At 55.4% G+C, this 21,777-nt stretch overlaps 10 protein-coding genes across 10 annotated transcripts; 7 read left to right on the top strand and 3 right to left on the bottom strand.

Annotated features, from left to right (window-relative positions):
* Window positions 1-318: 318 nt before the first annotated feature.
* On the top strand, window positions 319-2,578 carry B0H64DRAFT_371958 (heterokaryon incompatibility protein-domain-containing protein; the record flags this gene model as incomplete). The annotated part of the gene is made up of 2 exons (XM_062802198.1): window positions 319-703; window positions 768-2,578. 2 exons carry the CDS (start codon window positions 319-321, stop codon window positions 2,576-2,578), a joined length of 2,196 nt encoding a protein of 731 aa, XP_062663155.1.
* A 463-nt stretch (window positions 2,579-3,041) lies between these two features.
* B0H64DRAFT_371957 (uncharacterized protein) lies at window positions 3,042-3,894 on the bottom strand (the record flags this gene model as incomplete). Its single annotated transcript, XM_062802197.1, has 5 exons — window positions 3,042-3,181; window positions 3,245-3,347; window positions 3,420-3,592; window positions 3,681-3,738; window positions 3,802-3,894. The coding sequence occupies 5 exons, from the start codon at window positions 3,892-3,894 to the stop codon at window positions 3,042-3,044; spliced, it is 567 nt and encodes a 188-aa protein (XP_062663154.1).
* A 985-nt stretch (window positions 3,895-4,879) lies between these two features.
* On the top strand, window positions 4,880-6,095 carry B0H64DRAFT_472734 (pectin lyase fold/virulence factor; the record flags this gene model as incomplete). Its single annotated transcript, XM_062807953.1, has 5 exons — window positions 4,880-5,007; window positions 5,072-5,241; window positions 5,312-5,550; window positions 5,615-5,757; window positions 5,822-6,095. 5 exons carry the CDS (start codon window positions 4,880-4,882, stop codon window positions 6,093-6,095), a joined length of 954 nt encoding a protein of 317 aa, XP_062663153.1.
* Window positions 6,096-7,204: 1,109 nt separating this feature from the next.
* Window positions 7,205-8,726, top strand: B0H64DRAFT_355857 (uncharacterized protein; the record flags this gene model as incomplete). The annotated part of the gene is made up of 3 exons (XM_062801571.1): window positions 7,205-7,309; window positions 7,406-8,067; window positions 8,141-8,726. The coding sequence occupies exons 1-3, from the start codon at window positions 7,283-7,285 to the stop codon at window positions 8,724-8,726; spliced, it is 1,275 nt and encodes a 424-aa protein (XP_062663152.1). The 5' UTR covers window positions 7,205-7,282.
* A 428-nt stretch (window positions 8,727-9,154) lies between these two features.
* Window positions 9,155-9,722, bottom strand: B0H64DRAFT_455737 (uncharacterized protein; the record flags this gene model as incomplete). Its single annotated transcript, XM_062807317.1, has 1 exon — window positions 9,155-9,722. The coding sequence occupies exon 1, from the start codon at window positions 9,623-9,625 to the stop codon at window positions 9,155-9,157; it is 471 nt and encodes a 156-aa protein (XP_062663151.1). The 5' UTR covers window positions 9,626-9,722.
* Window positions 9,723-10,530: 808 nt separating this feature from the next.
* B0H64DRAFT_371954 (Alpha/Beta hydrolase protein) lies at window positions 10,531-11,507 on the top strand (the record flags this gene model as incomplete). The annotated part of the gene is made up of 4 exons (XM_062802196.1): window positions 10,531-10,654; window positions 10,721-10,892; window positions 10,959-11,112; window positions 11,175-11,507. The coding sequence occupies 4 exons, from the start codon at window positions 10,531-10,533 to the stop codon at window positions 11,505-11,507; spliced, it is 783 nt and encodes a 260-aa protein (XP_062663150.1).
* Window positions 11,508-11,952: 445 nt separating this feature from the next.
* On the top strand, window positions 11,953-13,408 carry B0H64DRAFT_389184 (uncharacterized protein). Its single transcript, XM_062803319.1, has one exon. The coding sequence runs from the start codon at window positions 12,137-12,139 to the stop codon at window positions 13,262-13,264; it is 1,128 nt and encodes a 375-aa protein (XP_062663149.1). The 5' UTR covers window positions 11,953-12,136; the 3' UTR covers window positions 13,265-13,408.
* Window positions 13,409-13,780: 372 nt separating this feature from the next.
* B0H64DRAFT_472730 (kinase-like domain-containing protein) lies at window positions 13,781-14,575 on the top strand (the record flags this gene model as incomplete). The annotated part of the gene is made up of 1 exon (XM_062807952.1): window positions 13,781-14,575. The coding sequence occupies one exon, from the start codon at window positions 13,781-13,783 to the stop codon at window positions 14,573-14,575; it is 795 nt and encodes a 264-aa protein (XP_062663148.1).
* Window positions 14,576-15,051: 476 nt separating this feature from the next.
* Window positions 15,052-17,933, top strand: B0H64DRAFT_102915 (uncharacterized protein). The gene is made up of 2 exons (XM_062797689.1): window positions 15,052-15,579; window positions 15,652-17,933. The coding sequence occupies exons 1-2, from the start codon at window positions 15,149-15,151 to the stop codon at window positions 17,909-17,911; spliced, it is 2,691 nt and encodes an 896-aa protein (XP_062663147.1). The 5' UTR covers window positions 15,052-15,148; the 3' UTR covers window positions 17,912-17,933.
* Window positions 17,934-18,325: 392 nt separating this feature from the next.
* Window positions 18,326-21,535, bottom strand: B0H64DRAFT_102917 (ankyrin repeat-containing domain protein). Its single transcript, XM_062797690.1, has one exon. It carries the CDS (start codon window positions 21,461-21,463, stop codon window positions 18,470-18,472), a length of 2,994 nt encoding a protein of 997 aa, XP_062663146.1. The 5' UTR covers window positions 21,464-21,535; the 3' UTR covers window positions 18,326-18,469.
* Window positions 21,536-21,777: the final 242 nt, after the last annotated feature.

The following is a 21,777-nucleotide window of genomic DNA, read 5'->3' as shown; positions in this document are numbered from 1 at the left end:
CACAGGTTGCTGCGGCATGTGGGCACAGCCTACAGCCCATGACAAGACGGTGCAGTTCACACAGCCTTGGCCGCGGCCTCCTCCCACGTGGATTTCTCCCCAGTCTGTGTTGGATGATGCATCTGATTTCAAGCAACCAATCGATATCCCGGATCATCCAACAACCCCTCTCAACAGCTCTCTCTGAGGCGGTTGACGCTCAATTTGATAAGAGCCACGATTTTACAACAACCAACCCGCCATCTTAGGACATTGAATTACGCTGTACAATCAGCCTCAAGTTCGTCTTTCGTCTCGCTCAGTCTTGCCAAATCTATGATGGCCCTGTGTGAGATATGCAAGCGCGTCGACTTTCGTTCGCTCCTCGTTGCCTGCATTCAGCAATGGCAAGCCGGACGAGCGGAGGCGGAGGATATGACTGACAACGGTGACGGCTATGATGTGCCATCCACACTCAGTGGCTCGTCATGTATCAATAAGCATCACAGCGATGTATTTGAAGTGGGAAAATGCGCCCCGGAATGCCACCTCTGCCAAATCATATTCCAAGCCTTCGAACGGAGAGGAGTCAAAGATCCGGAAGACGCAAGGGGTTTGCCCATCATCCTCAGAGCATTCAACAACAAGATTCAAGTTTGTTTCTCCTCGGGAGAAGAGCCAATCGAGTTATGCACTCTGGATTTATGCGTGGACGATGCCAGCGGTACGCACGGCCCGAGTACCAGTTAACGGGGATTTCGCAGGATTTCATCTGACATTGTCAGCAGTCACCGAAGTCTTCCGAACCTTGGACAAGGACGACGATCCGCCGCCGATCCTGTACAAGGTGAACACAGACCCTGGTTCTGAATCATCACTCGCGACCGCTTCCAGCTGGTTGCAAAACTGTTTGAGGAATCATAATCTCTGCCAGCCCCCTCTCGAATTTCATCACCCGCCAAAGCGGCTGATCAACGTCGGCAACACAACCCAGCATCCGTTCCTGGTAGAGATGGGCCCGAATTCACCGCCTGTCAAATGGTTGTGCCTCAGCTATTGCTGGGGAGGGTTTGAGCCTGCCGTGAAGCTTACAAGGGCCAACATGAATAAACTAAAGAGCGGGATGCTCTCGGGCGGCGAAAGCCTCGATTCTCTTGATGCCACTGTGCGAGACGCAATCCTCGTTGCAAGGGCCCTGGATATCCCCTATATTTGGATCGATGCACTGTGCATTCTCCAAGACAAAGATGCCAACGAGTGGAACGAACAGGCCCCCAAGATGAACGAAATCTATGGGGGCTCGGTTCTCACGCTTGTCGCCGCCAGTGCGAAGACTGTCAAGGATGGGTTCTTGACAAAGCGTCGACTCCAGCAATACGTTCCCATATCAGCATCAGATACCCCATCGGGGGATGCTGCCCGGGATGACCCACGAGCAAATGTATTCCTGTCGCCAGAATGGCCCGCCCAAGAAGATTTAGCCAACGGACCCTGGAACAGTCGAGGATGGACGATGCAGGAAGGCCTCCTCCCAAATCGACTGCTATACTATACCTCTTCTCAAATGATGTGGAAATGCAAGAATGAGCAGAGGTTTGAAAGAGGCGTGACCAAAAGTCTTGACCATGTGCTGAAGAACTTTGACGATCGCGTCCATGACCCCGAATACATATGGCTCGAGACATCGGATACATTTTCGAAGTTCAAGAGGTTTCCGTACTGTCTACCAGCCAAATGGGTGAAGGTCGAGCCGGAAATGTTTCGTCTGTGGTACGACCTCGTCGAGAATTACTCTCCTCGGCAGTTCACAAACCCTGGCGATCGCCTCGTCGCAGTTTCGGGTCTTGCCAAGGTATTTGGCGATGCAATCCGAAGCGAAGATTACTTTGCCGGTCTGTGGAAATCAGACATGATACGTGGTCTGATGTGGTACATCGAAGGGGCAACGCTGATTCCTCGAAGCCCTCTAGACAACGACGTGTTTCCAACTTGGAGCTGGGCTAGCGCGGGGTGCGGACTCGTCAATCACGACCACAAGGATTGGAATATCCCCTTATCACGGGTCGAGAACGCACAAGTGGACCTCGTCGACAAACGCCAGCCATTTGGCCCTCTGAAAACGGGGAGCGCCAACACCATCACCTTGACTGGCCGTCTCAAGAGGCTGCCGAGACTCTACAACAAGGCATGGGAATGCGAGGACGCATCAATGTCCGCACTTGAACGGCATCTCTCAGAGATGGTCGAGAGGGAAAGCCCAGGGAAGGTGGAACTCAGGTACTCTTCTCCGTCCGGCGTGCACTTCGCAGCACTTCAGATGCTTCGGGATCATGAGTCGTTGGGCCTGCTAGTCCTGGAATCGACCAGGGAAGCCCCGAACAACGTGTATCGCCGTGTTGGAGTAGTTACACTACGGGGACGCGACGAGCGAAATGTGTGCTCGCCGGATCTTCTCGCTAAAATCATGATGTGGGAAAACTCCCTTGATACTCGCCTCGGTCCGCGGGAATGGGCCGGAAAGGAGGACGAATTTCATGACAAAGTGCTTGTGGAGGTGATGGAGGAGACTTGGAAGGAAGAAAGCGTGGTTATCATCTAAAATGTGATAATTAGAAAGGGTGATGATTACCTAGGTAGGTAGGTACGGGTGCGCAGTCAAGTCATCCTGTTGAGAGAACTAAGGGGTACGCGGCTGGAAGTGCAACTCTGATAGTACAGGGGTTAGGGTAACTCCACGAGGTACCTAAGGTACCGAGTCTTGTCGCGTATCCCTAACCGCAGGCGTTACGGCGTCTGTGTACCGGCAAGGGGTAGCTCGAAAGCTCTTCCCAGGAGGGTATCCTTCTCCAGCTCATGCACGTTTATTATACCTTGCCCTTCTTTCTCCTCCTTCTCACTTATGTCTAACAGATTCCCTTCTACACTACCTATGCACGGTATCCCCCCGTACTACTACGATCGACCCCCGGGTTCCAGGTCTTGATAACCTTTCTTTCCGTCCGAGCCTCACGGCCACTCCTGATACCGTGGCCACTCTCCCCAGCCAGACCTGATGGATCTCCTCACGCCGTGACATAGAAGTCGACACAGCTCTCATACGTCTGCTCGTTTTTGATGGCATACCAGTACCACTGAATGGCGCACTTGCCTCCCGTGCTGCAAGCCGCGCCAAGCGTGCTGGGAATAGTGACATTGAAGTCGACTAATAGTTTTAGCGTGTGAATCAAAAGCTCAAACTGGGTGCACGGAAAAGCATTCTACTTACTGTCGGACCGGCGGGTCGTTGCCGTGGAATTTGGCCAAGTATCCCAGGACCGCAACGGACTGCCGATGATCTTGTTCGCTTCTAGATCAACTATGGACACGTTCTTGTAAAGTAATCTGTGTCAGCATTAATGCACACCCGTTACGTTTGAAAGGTCAAGGCCGCTGCTACCTACCGCATAGCCAGGACGATGTCCAGCAATCAGGTCAACGTGGAAGTCGATGACTTGGCCCGGCTTGTATTCACTCGCGGCATTGTCCTCATACTGGTAGCCACGGCAGAGGTAAGGATTGCAGCCTATCTCGGAGCCGGCTTCTTGGACCCCGTCTTCGATGGGGCCAGCTCTATCTGCACCTTCTGTTAGCCATCGGTGCACGGGCGTTGGATCCCGCTTGGGCAGATTGAGCGGCAGCTTGTGTCATGGAGACGTGCTCACCCTTTTCCATGAACTCGGCATAGACGCTGCCGCAACGTTCTGTATAAGATGAGCCGGCCTGTGGATATTAGCCTGCCTGGATCATATCTTCGTACCTCACAACAGGACTGGCAGCACTTACACGACGCGGTGTAGGATCCTGCACGACGGCGTGGCCAAGCACGACTGCCGCGGCGGTGGCGACCGTGATGAGCCTAAGGAGAGCAGCGGCCATGTTCACGGTTGGTGCATTTACATTGGCAAGTGGCAATCAATCTGGACAAAGGGTAGAGCGCAGAGTGCTTTCGGTGTTGCAACGGGGCGGATATCGGAGGTTTTCATCTGCGCCAAAGATATCCCACGTCTGAGGTAGGTACCTCGTATGATCTCTTGTGTCCGGGATCACAAGACTCACAACTCGGGCCTAGAGTGGAACTCGCATGGCATTTCTGCGCAACGGCCATCGCGAAACCATCACAATTACGGCAGTGTTTCTACAAAGGGGCGTCGGAGCTCCGACGCTCCTTCGGAATGCTTGCACAAGCAATATAATTGAGGCGGACGTGGGCCAATGCACCAATTATTCGCAACTGTCCAGTAAGAGATCAAAGTCTCGCCGCCCAAGTTGCATGAATGAGAGTTTGAGGCTCAAGCCGGTCAACCTGGCTTCATTCCACTACCCTCCAGCGCCATTGGTGGAGAATTATATGACGGTTGCTTCGCCGACACGTGCCCTGGTTTCCCCATGGGGCAGCCATCATCGTTCAGGGAGAAAGATCGTCGTTGGCACCTTGCTCTCGGGCCATCTGAGGTCGAACTCCAGTCAAAACCCGGTTGTTTCGTTTCAGATTCCCATGTCCCGCATCGCCCCAAGCAGGCGGCGGCAGCTACACTTCCGGTAACCCCTAACACAACCCCACACCTCGGTAACATAGTCAATGAGTCCATGTCAAGTGCTGTGGGTGGATTCACACGTGCTGTGCTCCAACTTCCCAGAGAGCGCGTTCTCATTCGTGTAGAATTCTTTCGACATTCGTGCGCGACCGTCCACCGTTACGTTGGATGTCTAAGTACCGGACCCGTACGTGCGCAAGAAGGTGTAGGGGCAAGATGATGGATATAAACGGCGAAGTTGCCCTCGCAACGTCATGTTGAATCCCCATCCCCATCGCACACCTTCTGCAAAGCTCTCAAGACGCCTCAGAGAAGCATAACCGAACATGAAGTTCCTCTTCACCGCCACCATCGCCACGCTGGCGGGCTTCGTTGCCGCCACGCCCACTCCGGTATTCAAGCGTGCCACTCCTGAGGACAGCTGTGACATTGGCTATGCTTCCACCAACGGAGGGTACGTCCTCATTCAATCCCCTCCACCGCGTTGCCCCAGATCCACTAATACCGTGTTCCGACAGTACAACGGGCGGCGCGGGTGGCACGACCACAACCGTTTCCAGCCTCGACGAGCTCACCGCTGCTGCCGAGGGTGATGAGAAGAAGATCATCATGGTTTCCGGCAGCATCAGCGGCAGTGGCACCGTGAGGGTTGGTGCGAACACGAGCATTCTCGGACAGTCTGGCGCCTGTAAGAGAAGACTAACTCGCTGGTGACTGCGACGCGTGGTCACAAACTTGCTAACAAGCCACAATTATAGCCATCACCGGTGCCAGCATTTTCATCAAGGGTGTCAGCAACGTCATCGTCCGTAACCTGAAGCTCAGCAAGGTCGAGGGCGGTGATTGCATTGGTGTCCAGGAGGCCACCAACGTCTGGCTCGATCACCTCGATATCAGTGGTGACCTTGAGGTGGACAAGGACTTCTACGACGGCCTGCTGGACATCACCCACGCAGGTGACTACATCACGGTCTCGAACAGCCACTTCCATGACCACGTAAGCCTAGATCCCCTAGGATAAATCTGGGATTAAGCGGCTGACCAAATCAAACTCAAAATAGTGGAAGGCTTCGCTTGTCGGCCACTCCGACAGCAACGCCGACGAGGACACGGGCACGCTTCGTGTCACGTATGCCAACAACAAATGGATCAACATCAACAGCCGCACGCCCTCAATCCGTTTCGGCACCGCTCACATTTACAAGTAAGTCGCCATGCTTTACGCACGAGCTGCATGTGAGTCGTCCCGCTGACTTGTGCGATTCCAGCAACTACTACGAAACCATCTCCACCTCGGGTGTCAACACCCGCATGGGCGCCGTCGTCTTGGTTGAGTCCAGCACCTTTGTCGACGCCAAGCGGGCCATCACCTCCATCGACTCCGACATCGAAGGCACGGCCGCCGTCAACGACGTCGACCTCGGTGGCTCGACCAACGACGCCCCCGTTGGTTCCCTCGAGGTCCCGTATGAGTACACCCTCGTCGGCTCTGCCAGCGCCAAGAGCAGCACCGAGAGCAGCGGTGCCACTCTTACGTTCTAAGCCCCATCGTGCAATCTTGATGATGAGGAAGCTTCCTAGGAGTTTTCCTGGCTTATGGACTGAAAGCGTGCCGTGGAAGAAGTGGGGATGTATTGTTCACGTTCGATCCAAGGGCGCGGGCTCGCTCGTACGAGGCGGGGCCTTTTTGGCACTGCTTGCCCCGTCTACATAGGTTGATAGTTCGGACACTGTTAAATCGGGATTATACCCCTGAGCATGTTGCTCTCCCTCCTTGTACCTACAGTGCCATGCCCGAGTGGAAATCATTGATCACCAAACAAAGCTCTGCCAACGAATCATTGAACGCCCCCTGACCCGGTCACTGTTACTCTCACCGTGATTACCTAGGTACCTAGGTAGTTGCTACTCGGGGGCCGTCACGTTTCCACCCCAACCCTCCCGGCCACAGGGTGTTAAAACATCTTTTGAGATCCCTGGTGCGCCGTGCCTAAACGGAGACCATAGTCTTTGTAATAGGGCACCGTTACGAGGGTTGCAGCATGTCGAGATATCTTCTACATTCTCCCTTGTATTAACGGGAGGTGGTATTGTTTGTCGTGTGGTTTGGACAGGTGATACCAGTCCACAACCAAGTGCGCGTGAGTGGGAATCATCTCATCCCCAATTGTCAGCATCAGATAGCCCTATGACGTTAACATCGGCGAAATTCCCCAAGGAGAAAGTCGAGGTTCCGATTTCTTGGCTCTCAGGGGGGAGGTGGTTGCTCCGGCAGTTCGGCTGACGTGACAGGGGTTGGTGCATCGGAGGGTCGGCTCCAAAGCGCCCCAAACAAGCTTTCCGTGCCAACGAATCCGAAAGGTGTTGTTCCTCCGGATCCGGACAAAGGATCGGGATCACGAAAGCTGATTACCCCATCGATGATGAAAGCACGGCGGTATTGCAGCGTTGCAAAATATCCGTGGGAGCATCATGCCGCGTCCAAGTCACGCAACGTGATGGCCAGCACATTCCTGAACCCCTGGTAGTTTGCAGGTCCCCCGGCACCCAAGTCTTGAATAAAGGTTCGCCGGAGGAAGATTACGGCCCCGGGGCCCAGTTCACGGTTGACTTTGCCCACTTCCATTAAGCACATTACCTACACGGTATTCCCATTATCGACATTATCCCGAAATAGAAGGCCGGGACTGTAGCTTGGACACCCCCGCCCGTACGTTGTGTGAAGAAAGATGCCATACCCCAAGACGGCCATTGTTGTAAGTCATCCATGCCATTGGCCACCCCCTTTTCTTCGCAACAACAAGCCCCGTTCCATAACAATCCATGGCTCACACGAGCTTCTAATGTCATAGATCGGCGGATCAATCGCTGGCCTTCTCCAAGGACTCCAACTCAAACGCAACGGGGTGAATGTCACGGTTCTCGAGCAAGATCCTTCCGACGACCGCCACAGTCATGAATCCGGAGTCCAAATCGGGCCCAGCGTGGTCTCCCTGTTCGACAAGTACGACGCAACAGGTCGGCCGTCCGCCATCCCGGCCCGCTTCCTCAGCGTTGCCTGGCGCAAGCACCTCCGCATCATCAACCACCCCGCTCCCCGACACATGAGCAACTGGGGCACCCTGTACCTCATCCTGCGAGCCAACTTCGACGGGAAGACCTCCGAGATGGTGCCAGACGCGCCCCCGCCGAGGAAAGGAGACGGGGAAGTTGCGTACCGTCCCGGAAAGCGCGCCATGGGGTTGAGGTACAGCAAGGACGAGGGCATCGTCCACGTCGAGTTCGAAGACGTGAAGACGGGCGAGAAGGATACCATCAGTGCCGAGACGGTCATCGCCGCAGACGGCGTGCACTCCACCGTCAGGAAGATCCTGCACGTCCCGTCGGAGAAGAAGTACTCCGGGTACATCGGCTGGCGTGGCACGGTGCCGGAGCGACTGCTGTCGCCCGAGACGGTGGAATATTTCTCGAACCGATTGAACTTCTCCCTCATGAACGGGACTTATTGTATCAGGTGAGCCATCCATAATTCGTGTTTAGGGGCAGGACACCCAATCTGGTTCCCTTGGCTGACGGCTCACCACAAGCTACATCATCCCCACCGAAACCGGCCACGTCGAACCCGGCAAACGCCTTCTGAACTGGGTGTGGTACTACCCAGCAGCGGATGGCTCGCGCGAGATGACGGATATCTTCACCGACACTAACGGTAAGATCCACCCCAGTACCGTGCCCCAGGGGCTGGTCAAACCGGACGTATGGGCCAGCCAAAAGGCGCGGCATCTCGAGCAGATGATTCCCCCGCTCGCCGAGATCATCGACAAAACGCCCCGCCCCTTCATCTCCAAGGTTGCCGACCTGGACGGGACCGACCACCAGGCCAGTTTCTTCGATGGCCGCTTGGTCCTTGTCGGAGACGCATACAACGCCTTCCGGTCACACCTGGGTATGGCGTCGGAGCAGGCGGCCCGCCACTGCTGGCAGATGGATCGCGTATGGCGCGGGGAGATCACGCAGCAGGAGAGAGACCGCGAGGCTGCGCTATATGCTAAGAGGTTTATTCTGTTGAATCGGTTTATCGGTTTGACAGGGATGGAATTGTGGTTTCAGCTCTTCAAGACGGTGGCTGGCTATGCGTGGTTGATGTTGATGCATTTTATGGGCTTTGTGTGAGCAGTGGTAGGTATGTATGTACCAGTACTTTGAATATCTACCCTAGAAGCTGGTACCTTCAAATTTGAACGCGTGGTTGTAGAAATGATCAGATTCCCCAAGTGACGTGGCCATTTGTTTCAAATCTTATATCGTCATTTGGTTCCTCATAACTCCCGGTAGCGGCTAACATCCCCAAGGGAAAAATACAAGAGATGGAAGATATGATTAGGACCATTGCAAGCCTAAACTTTACCTTGGTGCGTCTGAAGCAGCTTTGACACACGCCCGCACGCAATTTCACAAAAGCTCGCGGACCACATGGCACAGAAGGAAAGGAGGGGAATGTATCTCTAACACCACGATTCCGATTCAAGCTCTCAGGGGGAGCCCGGGTCTTAGTTACATAGTTCCTCTCAGTTTCAACCAGCTCCCGATCCCCGTCCTCCCTACCGACTCGACAGCGGCACACCAAAACACTCCACCTCGGCCAAGGTTCTCTCCTCATTCAACACACTCGGCCGCGCGAGCACATACTGCGTCTGCAGATCCCGGTACTGTCCGCCGACTTGAATATGCAACCTGGTATTCTGGATCCCGGGAGTGCCGACACCAGACTCCTCGATGAAGAAGGCCGACCCGTCACTGGCAGTGCCGTAGGCCCAGATATAAGCCAGCAGTGCCTTGGTGCCGTTCCCCGCCAAGTCGTCAACAAGAATCGGCGCTGCGAGTCCTCCTTCGATGGTGGCGTTGAAGGCCGGCCCGGCGATGGTACCGCCGGTAATCGGCTCCACGAGGCGCTGGCCGCCTCCTAGGAGAGGAATGGGGCCCAGAAACTTGCCGAGGTGTACGGTTGCGCTGAAGAGGTGGTTTGAGACGAGGGCCGGCACCGGCGCTGGTTGGGCAACAGAGTTCGACATGGTTGCAAGTAGAGGTTGGAAGGTGTGTGTATCTGGAACAAGAGGATCAAAGTGAATCGACGGTTACGTTCGTGTCGTTTGCTTCGTATTTCGCATTATGTCCAAGTTAAATGGAACCCTGCTTTTGGACACCACGTTCCTCAAGTGCACGACTTGCTGAGCGGCGCACACGACCGGATATCGGGGAAGTAGACATGCCCTTCGCGGTGCTGACATTCGGAGGCGCTCGTGGCCTCACACGGATGGGGAATATTCCTCGGCCCAGCCCACCCACCTTACCCTGGTGTCTACCAGAATGTTTTTCCCGGCACTCTCTGCCGATGCCGAACTTCCACCCGAAGAACCAACGCCGTTACGCTTCTGGATCTGGGTACTGTCTGTACCTGCGTGGCGTAGCATCCGGGGCACATCCCCGCCTATCTCCGTGCTCCGCCGGCACCACGCCGTTACTCAAAGGAGGATATCCGCGGATCCTCCGATCCTCCGACACTGCCCAGGAAGGCATGGGTGACACCGGTTCTGCATTCAATACAACACCGTCCATAATATCCCGAATTCCGAAGGGCTGGGTCGTCCACTTTCACACAAACCGACGGAACAGCACTCGCCCACTCTTTTACCTGGTACGGAGACTTACACGCTTTCCAAAAATGACCTCCAAGCTGCGATTCCCGGCACGTGCTGTGCATCCCGAGTCCTTGGCCACATGCGCCGGCCGGTTGCATCACCAGCATCATGCCGCAATTCCACGTGGTTCCGCGGCCGACATATCTGCTAAATCTACGGCAACACCCGCCCGTCTGCCCGCACGCGTGCCTTGCGGTCTCGACACCGGCACATCAGGGCCCTTGGACTCTTTCTCATCTCTTTCCACCAAACTCCAACGCTTTGGACAAACCGCCACCATGTCTTCCAGCGCCATGCCTGCCTGCCACGGTCACAACGAGGCCTGCTGCAACATCCCTCCCGTTGTGGCCTCGGGATATGCTGCTAAAGGCTCGTATGAGCAATTGGGAAGTCTGAAGACCTGTAAGCACTCTCATTCATGTTAGGACGGCTACATTTCCTCCGGTTGGAATGCTCACACCGTCTAAGACGTCACCGGTCCGGCAACCGCCACGAAAGGCATCATCTCGGTTTACGACATCTTTGGCTACGCGGACCAGACAGTTCAAGGAGCCGATATACTGGCTTATGGCGACGAGAGCCATCAGTACAAGGTCTTCATGCCTGACTGGTTCAAGGGAAACCCCTGCCCGGTTGAATGGTAAGCCCCTTTCTTCTTAACCCTTGCTCGCTTCGAAGCACGACACTGATAGATGCGGGATTCAAGGTTTCCGCCGGACACTGAGGAGAAGCAGAAGAACGTGGGGGCGTTCTTCAGCAACCCGGACAACGCGCCCCAAGCCATCGCTGCAGCGCTACCCGAATATGTAAAGGCGCTAGAACTGGCCAATCCGTCCATCAAGTCTTGGGGACTGATCGGGGTAAGCTTTCTTGCATCACTGTGTTTTTGTGTGCTTCTTGCTGACTCGGTTCTTCCTACAAGTACTGCTGGGGGGGCAAGATTGCCGCGCTGGCCACCTCCAGTGCTTCGAACCCTTTCAAGATCGCCGCGTCTCCGCACCCTGCCATGGTTGACCCTGCGGATGCAAAGGGTATCACAGTGCCGTTCGCGCTATTGGCGTCTGCAGAAGAGCCGGTAGAGACGGTGAAGGAGTTTGAGGGCAACCTCGCTGTGCCACACCATGTTGAGACGTTTGGTGACCAAGTGCATGGGTTCATGGCTGCACGGGCTGACTTGGCTGATCCCCGTGTGGAGGAAGAGTACACACGTGGTTACAAAGCCGTTCTTGAGTTTTTTGGCAAGCACTGGCAGTAAGAGAGTTAGGTAGCTATTAGGAGGTTGGCATCTCTGGGAAGTCCGCGAGTAATCCAACATACATAGCTGAATACCTTCCATCTACCTTCCCGAGGGTCATGGACTGGGTACCACTGCCGTTCTTCTAGCTGGTTATGGGCAGTATAAGTATGTATGCCATAAGACCCGACAAATTGGCGGACATGGTGCTATCACTGCTATGAAACGATTCTATTTGGGTGAGCCGAGTAATGTATGTCCTGCTCGCGGACCCTTCATTTCCCCAGAGTAAAGGGGGAAGTCGTCAAGTCTACATACGCCTCAACTCGATAAATTAGTACCCTGTGAGGCACTGCGGCATGGCCCCTTGGTGCATGCCAAGAAAGAAACGCTCCGAACATGCATGATGACCCCGTTCGGAAAATGCAAGTCAGCCCTGAACTTCCAATTTGGCAATAAGCCGCCGGGTGGTGACCGGGTTGTGGGAAGAGTAAACTTGTCGTGGGCCCGAGAAGCCCGGGCTCTATTGTAGTAATGGTCTATTACTTTACTGGCCTACTTATCCTCTTCCTACACAACACCTACCGCTTGCCTGGTCGTAGACATATTCACGGCATTTTCTTAACATCACAAAGTGCACACCTCTCCAAATGAGGGTCTTTAGCACGATAGGGCTGTTGCCCATGAGCCTTGTGCTCCTTCTCGGGTCCAGTACTCCCGTTCAAGCTAACAAGACCTGCGGGCCATCCGTCCCCTTGCCTATGAGACTGGTCCACCAGTTCTCCAAACCCACCTACCTCCAATGCCTCCACATCCGAGCCAACGGCGACATGCTGCTCGGCACCGTCTTCCCCAACGCATCCATCTACTACTTGACCGGCGCGTCCACCGACAACCCCACCGTCTCCACGATCCACACCTTCGCCGGCATCCCCAGCACTGACGTCATCAACGGCGTGACGGGTATCGTCGAGACTGAACCCGACGTCTTCGCCTTCACCGGCGGCATCCAGCAGAGCCTCGGCCTGCAGCGCAACGGCACCTGGGGCGTCTGGCAGCTGGACCTCCGACCCACACGCAACAACAACAACAACACCAACAACAACACTAGTGCGCCCATCATCCAAGAACTCGTGCACATCCCCGACAGCGGCCTACTCAGCGCCGTCGTCGCCCTCCCCAAGACCCCCACCGTCGTGCTCGTGGCCGACACCTCGCTGGGCCAGGTGCTGCGGGTCGACACAGTGACGCGGCGATGGGAGGTGGCGGTGCGCGACTGGGCGAGCATGCACTACCCGCCGTGGGCGAGCCTGCAGTTCGGCGTCAACGGGCTGGCGCTGCGCGGCGGGTACCTGTACTGGACCAACTCGTTCGTGGCCGCGCTGTATCGGATTCGTATGACGGATGATGGGTATCCGGCGCCGGGGGCGGTAGTGGAGGATGTGGCGACGGTGCGGTCGCTGTTTGTGGATGGGTTGGTGTTTGGGCCCGGGGAGAGGGACACGCTGTGGGCGGCGACGAATGCGGATAATAGGGTGTTGGCGATCGGGGAGGATGGGGAGTATACTACTGTTGCGGGCGCCCCGGATGAGATGACCATGGCGGGAGCGGTGGCGCCGCGGTTTGGCACGCTGCCTGGGGACGAGCATACGTTGTATGTGTCGACTTCGGGAGGGGTTGTGCTTCCCGTTAACGGGACCGAGTTTGAGGGTGGCAAGGTTGTGGCCGTTGATACGAGACCGTTTTTCCACCCGAACAACGAGTGCGGCGGTTTGTAACATTGGTTTGACCCGCGATCCGGACCTTAAGCGTAAACAACAACAGCAACAAGAAGTGCTTCTAGAAACCGCGACCAGCAAGTATGTTAGCGTTGAGCGTTCTATGGTTTGTTCCTTACAACATACAAAGAGTGGTACCTACGATACACTTTCAACGGGATCCTCCACTTTGTACAATAGTGACTTGATCTTTATTGGGGTCCCATGAGGTATATCTGTGTTGCGACGGCAAGGTTGCGTCTTGAAACTAGGACCGTAGCTCGGTTTATTGTGCCATGAAAGGGAAGCAATGTGTTTGAAGGAATGGGCTTGTTCAGGATGAGAGTTCGGGAGAATCGAGCATGGGAACAGGTAGGTACCCTGGTACTTGGGTTGGCACAGGAGTGGTAGTCCTTGGTGAGCCGTCAGCCCAAATATTTTCCGCTCTGCAACGGATCAACTCCAGTCCGCAATTTGTCAATTTGCTTCTAAGCCGCCTACACGACACAATCCCACACCCGTTGGGTATAATAAGATATGGAGATTATTCAGTCTAATGAGACATTTCGGGTTGTCGGCAACAAACTCCAGTTCGACTCTGTGATAGGGATTGTGCGATACAACTCCAGCCTGTACATTGGCAAGTGGCAGGATCGACGACATCCACCACTCAGTCTCTCCGACGTATACGATGTCAAACGAGTGGAGACCGACGGAAGAGGACCCCAAGTACAATCTTCATGGACGATAGCGTCGACGCAGAGCGGCTACATCAAGACTCGAAGTCTTTTCGACTATGCTGGTGCACCGGACCTCGAAAGACGGATCCTCCTTGAAGTTGAGACATGCGAAGTCCTTCGGAAATATCCTCATCCAAATATTGCCTCCTACCATGGCTGTCTCGAAACTCGGGGACGAGTATCCGGACTCTGCTTCAAGACATATGTCTCAACATTGGCTTGCAAAGTCAACCCTCAACATTTGAACAAGTCGGCCTTCTTGCTTAGCGGTCGACCGCTTGTCGAGGAGGCGATGAAGACGCAGCTATACGGCGTATTGGGAGGTATTCAACACCTCCATTCACTCGGTCTCGTCCATAATGACATTACGCCTGCCAACATTATGCTAGCGGAGGATGGGTCATGGGCCATCATCGACTTTGACAGCTGCCGGCAGGTGGGGGAACTCCTTCATGACACGGGGACCAAGAGAACATATGGATGGCACGATCCTAACGTGACGGTTTCATCCAAGAAGAACGACCTCGACGCCTTTTTCGAGCTGCGGGCCTGGCTCTTTGGATCGTCGGCAGATGAATTCATGTTCGGTTGATATGCTATGTCCTCTGTTGGATTGGGGAGAGCACTACTGACCCACTGACCAGTGGGAGGGGACTTTTCGTTTTTCAATTTTCTGTTACGTTCTTCCAGCGTTGGCGGTCGTTGTATTTAGTCACGGGCTCTAGCCGTCTCACCGGGAGTACATACAGGGAATGGAAGGCAAGGAAGCAATTATATTCGTTCTTAAATTGTGGAACTACAATCATTAATACACATGAAGTCATAAATTATAATTTCAGGTGAGGTTACCTCGCGTTATTCCGTGCTAACAAGTCACATCTCCGGGCACAAATAGCCAGCTTTGGGTCCGGAGTGTTGTTGAGTTTCTTCACATCGTAGGATGGCCTGGATCCCCGCCGCCTGGGCGGGGATTGGGGGCGGCTGAACGTTGAATGAGTGAACCAACCACATCGAAGATAAATGAAGGGGTCGGGCAGCAATGCAGGGGTTTCGTATGGTCAGATCACGAAAGCATCCAACTTTGACGCTTCCTGAACCTCAACATCTCCAGCAAGACTGTGTCCGTCCCCGAGCTTTATCCTAGCCATCTTCCGAATACTCGGGTATGGACCCCCTGACGGCACTTTCCACCGCGGCCGCCGTGGTTCAGTTTGCCGACTTCGGCTACCGACTCGTAAAAAACGCGCATGAACTGTACACGTCTCCACAAGGCCAAAAGTCCAAACACATCGAGCTCTCCATCGTGTCCCACGACCTTTCCCGCCTCGCCGATGCCGTTGAGGCTAAACTCGGCGATAATGAAGGGCCGGGGGGAGAGGTTCTCCGTCTGTGTCGCGAATGCGCGTCGACCAACCACGAGCTCCAGGAAATACTCGGAAAACTCAAAGCCCGAGGAAAGACCAAGGTCGCCCTGGCTGTGGATAGTTGGCGGGTTACCCTCAAGCAGGTCGCAACCGCTGACAACATTGAGAAACTGGCAAACCGCCTGAATCTGATCCGACAGCAAATGAACGTAGCGCTGCTGTACCTGTTGCTGTTAGTTGCTCCCCGAGTCACGCGTGTAGAGGGTGGCGGACTGACTTCCCTTTCCCTTTTATAAACAACCAGTGACGAAGCCGGGAAAAATGGAATAGAGTTGCGCCAGTTTGTGAAGCAACAAGCCGATATGATTGCCACCCTAGATCGTGTTGACAGCACTACCAAGCAATTCAGCACGGGTATTATGGGCCTCGTCGATAAATGGCCTGCCGACAATCAGGCCGAGGTTGATGAGATGGTGCGCTACGTGCTGAGCGACAAGTGGAACGGAAGTGAATATGCAAAACGAACCCTGCTCGACAGGAACTCGGAAGACGCCGACAAGCTCGACAAAGTGTGCCAGAGTCTATATTTCGAGTCCATCAGCTACCGCGAGACAAGCATCCCCAAGCGGCACGCGGCCACCTTCGAATGGATATTCCACGACCCACGGACATCGGAAGATGGTGATCCCCTCTGGTCGAACTTCCCGCAATGGTTACGGGAGGATTCCCGGGATATTTATTGGATTACAGGCAAACCAGGTGCCGGGAAGTCCACGCTGGTCAAATTCTTTGCCCAGGACCCAAGGTTTGAACAGCTCCTTCGAACTTGGGCGGCCGGGTCCCAGCTGCTCGTTGCTCGCTTTTTTTCCTGGACTTCCGGTGCGAACAAACTCCAAAAGTCCCACGAGGGACTTTTTAGGACTCTCCTCCTTGAGGCCATCCAGCAGCGACCTCAGCTGGCCATCGATATCTTCCCTGCTCGCTGGTTTCTTCTCCAGTCCTTCGATGGAAACGTGAAATTGCCGGCCCCGACGATGGACGAGCTGGTGGTGGGTTTCCGGAACCTCCTCCGTGGGACCGGCGAAAAGTTCAAGCTGGCTCTCCTCATTGACGGTCTTGACGAGTTTGACGAGGACCATGACAAGCTGGTCCAAATACTTCGCGACGCCAATGCAGCCGCCGGGGTTAAGGTCTGCGCCAGTAGTCGACCATGGAATGTCTTCAGGGATGCGTACGGCAACAATCCCATGCTGCGGCTCGAGAACCTTACCCGAGAAGACATCCAGTCGTTTGTCAAGGAGCAACTCGAGCTCAGCCCGGGCTATCACGAGTTCGCCGCCACCAGCCCGCAAGTTGCTCGCAAGATCATCGATGATATTGTCGACAAAGCACAGGGCGTTTTTCTCTGGGTATCCGTCATTTCCGGATTGCTAGAAGCTGACTTCCGGGAAGGGGCCGGCATCTCGGCCTTACAAGCAGTCATCGATAGGCTTCCAAGCGAGGTTGCCGACTTGTTCCGATACATCTGGGACCGAACCAGCAAACGGTTCCGCGCCGAGGCGTCGCAGTTCTTCCAGGTCATGAACGCTTCCCAGGATCACAACATAACTTTGGCTGCCACGACCCTTTGGTTTGGGGATAGGGAGATCCCCATCGACCTCGATGCCACTGCAGTCACCAACAAATATTTAACAAGCGCCACGAAATCGTTGGAACGGAAACTGATGAGCCGCACCGGAGGCTTGTTGGAGCTGGTGCACAGCGAGAGCCTATGGGGACGACAGCTTCACGTGGAGTTCATGCACCGGACAGCCAACGATTGGGTTCGCGAGAATTGGGCAAGCATCACCTCGGCGACCGACCCTGACTTTGACGCTCGCTTCTGGATTGTCAAGGGCGCAGTTCTGACCAAATCGGTCACGCCCAAGCCACTTAAACACTACCATGATGTCAACGGCTTGCTTTTGGCCGTACTCCGTCTTGCTTCTGGTTTTCCGGCTGACCACCCGGATATGGGGAACGTCATGATTCTTCTTGACCGGCTCAATTCCCACAAGTTCATGGCCAGACGCCACGCAATTACGGACCTACATACCGCTGGTATGAAACTGGAGAGAACTCTAGACACAATGGTCTCTAAGGACAACAACATGCTCGAAATTGCCGCCTTGGTTCCTATTCCCGTATATTTAAAGCAGCAGGTTCACCAGGATCCCGGCTTGTTCTCATCCCCAGGCCTCTATTCAAGACTGCTAAACAACATCATATTCGGTGAAGTCTTGTATCCGGACCAGACAGAGGCGCGGCTGCAACTCTTGGGCTTCCTAACGCAAGAGAAATATCGCCCTCTGTTCGACCGGGTTGGCATGACCAAGCCTACGATGGAACACGTGAAGATACTTGCCGGCCTGGCCCCCAAGAACACAGACATACACACCTTCTCGATAGACGTACTACGCATACTCGAATCCCGGGTTGCTTTAGACCGCCGCAATCGCTTGTCAAAACGGGTGGGAGAATTTCGGGTTTCTCTCGGGGAAATATTTAGGCGCAAGGAGAGCTGATGGATTCGGATTTGGGGGCGTTGGACGTATCGAAATGCTGCTGTTTATAGTAAATCTCCCCTTACGCCTGAGTATACGAAGCACCTACGCCACCAGAGCAGTGCGGACAAGCGAGAGACAACCGACCACGACCTTTTCTCATGTACATAACAATTGGACGAAACATGTCGACGAGGCCCTCTCGTGCGGAAGAGCCGAACAGGTTCTACGTTGGAGATACCGGGAATGCGTGTAGGTAAGTTCTTCCCTGCTAGTTTGGTGTACATCATTACGAGGTAGGGAGTCTGTGGTTTCCGGGCCAATTACACGGTTATTTGTTTACTACCCCTGAGATGCTGCATTCATACCGGGAACCCCCTTGGACAGGGAAAGCAATAGAGGCCAATCTGTTCCGTGCCCCCCGCCCTTCTATCAATTACGCCCCGTCCCCATTCCTGGTCCCTAATGATGTGCTCGGCTCACCCCGCGCGAGGATGCAATATCCGCCCGAGCATAGGCGCACATGTAACTCGGTCGGGCTTGCGCCACTAAGCTTGACGACCGCTCTCGTTGTGACCATCACATCTCCATGTTGTCAGTCTCCCCATTTTCCACCAGAAGGTCACGGATCCGTTCAATGTCGGGGTATTCCCAGTAATCTTCTGGGTCGCCGAGGTAGTCAACCACACTCCGACCCTGTTTGTTCTTCCGGTGCACGTCGACGCCTCTAGACAGGGGCTTGACCCAATAGCTCATATCCCACTGAACATCTCCATCGTCTCTCATCTGTGTCGCGGCCCGCGACAGCGGCGTGTCGTCGTTGCTGTCGAGCTGGGCGGGATCGGCGCCGGCGACGAGGAGGGCGCGGATGATGTTGTCCCTTTTGACCCAAACCGACCTGGAGCATTCGGACGGCAGCGACGTGTTCCACGGCAGGGTCACGGCCCAGTGCAGATAGCGCTCCTCGATGGCACGCGGGTTGCCCCGGATCGGCTGCTTCTGTAGCATGCGGGCAATCGGGTACGTCCCGGGGCGCATGAAGGCTTGTTTTAAGGGTGTCCTGTCCTGGTCACGAATCAGGGTGGCGCGGACGCGGGCGTGGATGTCGGCGCCGGCCTCAATGAGCTGCCAGGCAAAGTCTCCACCGCTCGTCCGGTTGGACGACGTCACGAGCGAGAGGAGGGTGTGGCCGTCGGGGTCAGGCGCGTTGATGTCCGTCTTGGGAATTTCTCGTAGAAGGGCGCGGGCCATCTCCCACCGGGCGACCTTGATGGCGGCACGTAGTATCGTCAGCTTGGCTTCGCCATCGAGGCTGCCCGCCTCGAGACCCCGAAAACAAAGGATCTCGGCAAGTTCCAGCGCGGGCTCCTCGTTGTAGCGGTTGTGCAGCCGGGAGCAGATGAAGGCGACGTCGGACGATAGGCGGCCCGAACGATCCATGTTGACGAGTGCGTCGAGGAGCTGCACGGTTGGATTGTCGACCCGCCAAAGATCGCTAACATGCCCCAAGTTGGGGTCGCGCCTCTCTTTCCTGATATGATCTTCGAGGGGCACTGCGTCGAAAAGGGTACCAATCTCCGGCATGGGAAAGGCTTCGACGAGGTCAATGCGGCTTTGTTTTGCTATGGTCTCGACAGCCCACAGACGTCTATTCCGAACGGCGACATGCAAGGCGGAGACGCCTCGGTTATTGCGCAAGCAAAGGTCGGCACCTCGAGCAAGCAAGAGCTGGAGAGCACGTATATCGGAGCGCGTTTCGATCCAGCTATCGGTGCCGTAGAGACGGTCGAAGAGATGGTGTAGGACGGTGTTACCATCTTCATCGCCATCAGCCAGGTTGGTGCCGGCTTCGATGAGGAGCTTGGTGATAATCCATGTGTCGGGATGCACCGTCTGAGGCGAGCCCAGACATAACGGCTCAAGAGAAGACCGCTGTGGCCTCCGCCCCAAGTAGCCGAAGCTGAATTGGGAAGAAGAATTGCTCGTCGGCCTCTCGACGGATACCATCAGCGCGTTCCTCCCTCGCGAATCCCGGGCTCCAACATCTGCGCCGGCGGCGAGTAGGGCCTCCACGGCGGCGAGGTTAACGTACCTCACGGCTACCGAGAGGGCGGTTTCATCAGGGAGGCTATCGAAAGCAAACCTTCCGTCCGGCGAGATTCCAGAGGCGACAATTCTCGCAATGACTGCTGCTCGAGACGCCCTCTGGGCCGGGGCCCGACTCCAAATCACCTCGTTTTCGGGGAAAAACTCATCGTCCCCGCTGAAGTCCATACAACAAAGGTGCAAGAGGGGGATGCAATCGGCGGGATCACCTTCGAGCCGAATGCCTAAGTTGACATCGGCCCCGAGGTCAAGCAGTTTCACAGCGTCCTCGAATCGGCCGAGCCGGCAAGCTTCACCGAGGGGAGTCGAATGGCAGAGGACGTGTTCACGGCGGTCATCGCCAATGATGCGGAAGCGCGAATTGATGTTTGCCCCCCGCGCCAGCAGGAGAGGCACGGTGGAGTCCCAACGGGCGTTGGTGTAGGCGTGGTAGAAGGGAGTCAGGCCGAGATCATCGGGGGCGTCGACGTCGAGTTCTGGGTGAATGTCCAGGATATAGCCGACTAAATCGGCATGACCTGCGGCTGCGGCTTGATGAAGGGCTCCGTAGCCTGCGGGCCCGTTGAGGTAACGCTTACCACCTTTTATACCGGCCGAGAGGAGAGTTTTAGCGGTCTCGATGCGTGAAGAACATATGGCGGCATGGAGGGGCGGCCAGTCGACCGGCTCAGGGACGTGGTAAGGATTTGGCGGATCCAGTAGGGTCTGCCACAAGCCACGGAGCGGGCGACAAGGGCAGAACCAGCGCGAGGAGCTGTCGACTGAGGCGCCGTTAGCCAGCAAGAGGTTAACGAGGTCGGTGTGTCCCTCCCCGGCGGCAATGTGCAGGGCGGTGTACTCGCGAAGCAGCTCGTCGTCCGATTCGTACAACTCGGGAGGGCGGTCATGGGAGGGGCTTTCCGCGTGAGAGGCGTTGCTATCATCTGGGCTAACGTTGCCACCTGTTTGGCGAATGTACAGACGATCATGAGCAGGATTGCGGACATCATAGTCGGTCAGGCCTGGCGACATGTCTCTTGCCCAGCACTCTTCGTTGTCCTCAAAAACCGCGACCCGCTGCTCAGAATAGGCTGGCCAATACTTGGGGTCCCCGGCGGCCCAGTCCCGGGCAGCCTGACGAGTATCGTTGATGAAATGCCAGTATTCGCGTGTCATCTGGCATCGCAGTTTGCGGTCTGGCGATGCGCCGGCGGCCAGGGCCTTGTGCAGCGTTCCTGCATATCCACGCTTGGCTGCCCAGGCAAGCGGGGTTGCAAAATGGTGCCCGAGGCCCTTGGCGTATAAAATCGGCTCAATCACGGTCAGGAAGCGATGGTTCACGGAACTTAAGGAGTGTAAATCCAATAAGGACCATGCGTGGTCGAAGTCGATGTCGTCGTCTTCATCTTCCCAACAGTGATTGGGCGGGTACAAATAATTGCAGATGATATAGAGCAGCTCGTTAGGCAATGAAGCGAGTGTCGCCATCGTCAATGCCGGTTGCCGCCACGAGAGGTGTGCTTCCAGCTTCGTTCAATGTAACTCGGTAGTACTTCGTACTTGTCGGTAATCTGTAAACGTGCAGTGCAACGCAGAAAATTCCGAGGGAGATCATGCACGCGTTGACCTTGTGCCAAAACGGGAATTTTTCACGGGCTTGGCTGTTTCGATTGGCTCGGTAGCTCAGGAGGAAATTCGCGATCCACCGACCCCACTCTTCACCACAATCCGACGTGCCCGACCAAGTGCCAACCCTCACCTGCCGATCGAGTTTTAATGACATGGAACCTCGGGTCTTCCGC

The sequence above is a fragment of the Chaetomium fimeti genome (genome assembly GCF_033439085.1).
Source record: "Chaetomium fimeti strain CBS 168.71 chromosome Unknown B0H64scaffold_2, whole genome shotgun sequence".
In the NCBI taxonomy this organism is placed as follows: domain Eukaryota; kingdom Fungi; phylum Ascomycota; class Sordariomycetes; order Sordariales; family Chaetomiaceae; genus Chaetomium; species Chaetomium fimeti.
Note: the sequence above shows the minus strand (reverse complement) of the source record. Positions and strands in the feature narration are given on the sequence as shown.

Excerpts from the sequence above, each read along its gene's own strand:
- B0H64DRAFT_389184 (XM_062803319.1), top strand. The coding sequence starts at position 12,137 with ATGAGGGTCTTTAGCACGATAGGGCTGTTGCCCATGAGCCTTGTGCTC.
- B0H64DRAFT_102915 (XM_062797689.1), top strand. The coding sequence starts at position 15,149 with ATGGACCCCCTGACGGCACTTTCCACCGCGGCCGCCGTGGTTCAGTTT. Across the intron at positions 15,580-15,651 it reads GCGCTGCTGTACCTGTTGCT|TGACGAAGCCGGGAAAAATG; the intron begins GTTAGTTGCTCC and ends ATAAACAACCAG.
- B0H64DRAFT_102917 (XM_062797690.1), bottom strand. The coding sequence starts at position 21,463 with ATGGCGACACTCGCTTCATTGCCTAACGAGCTGCTCTATATCATCTGC.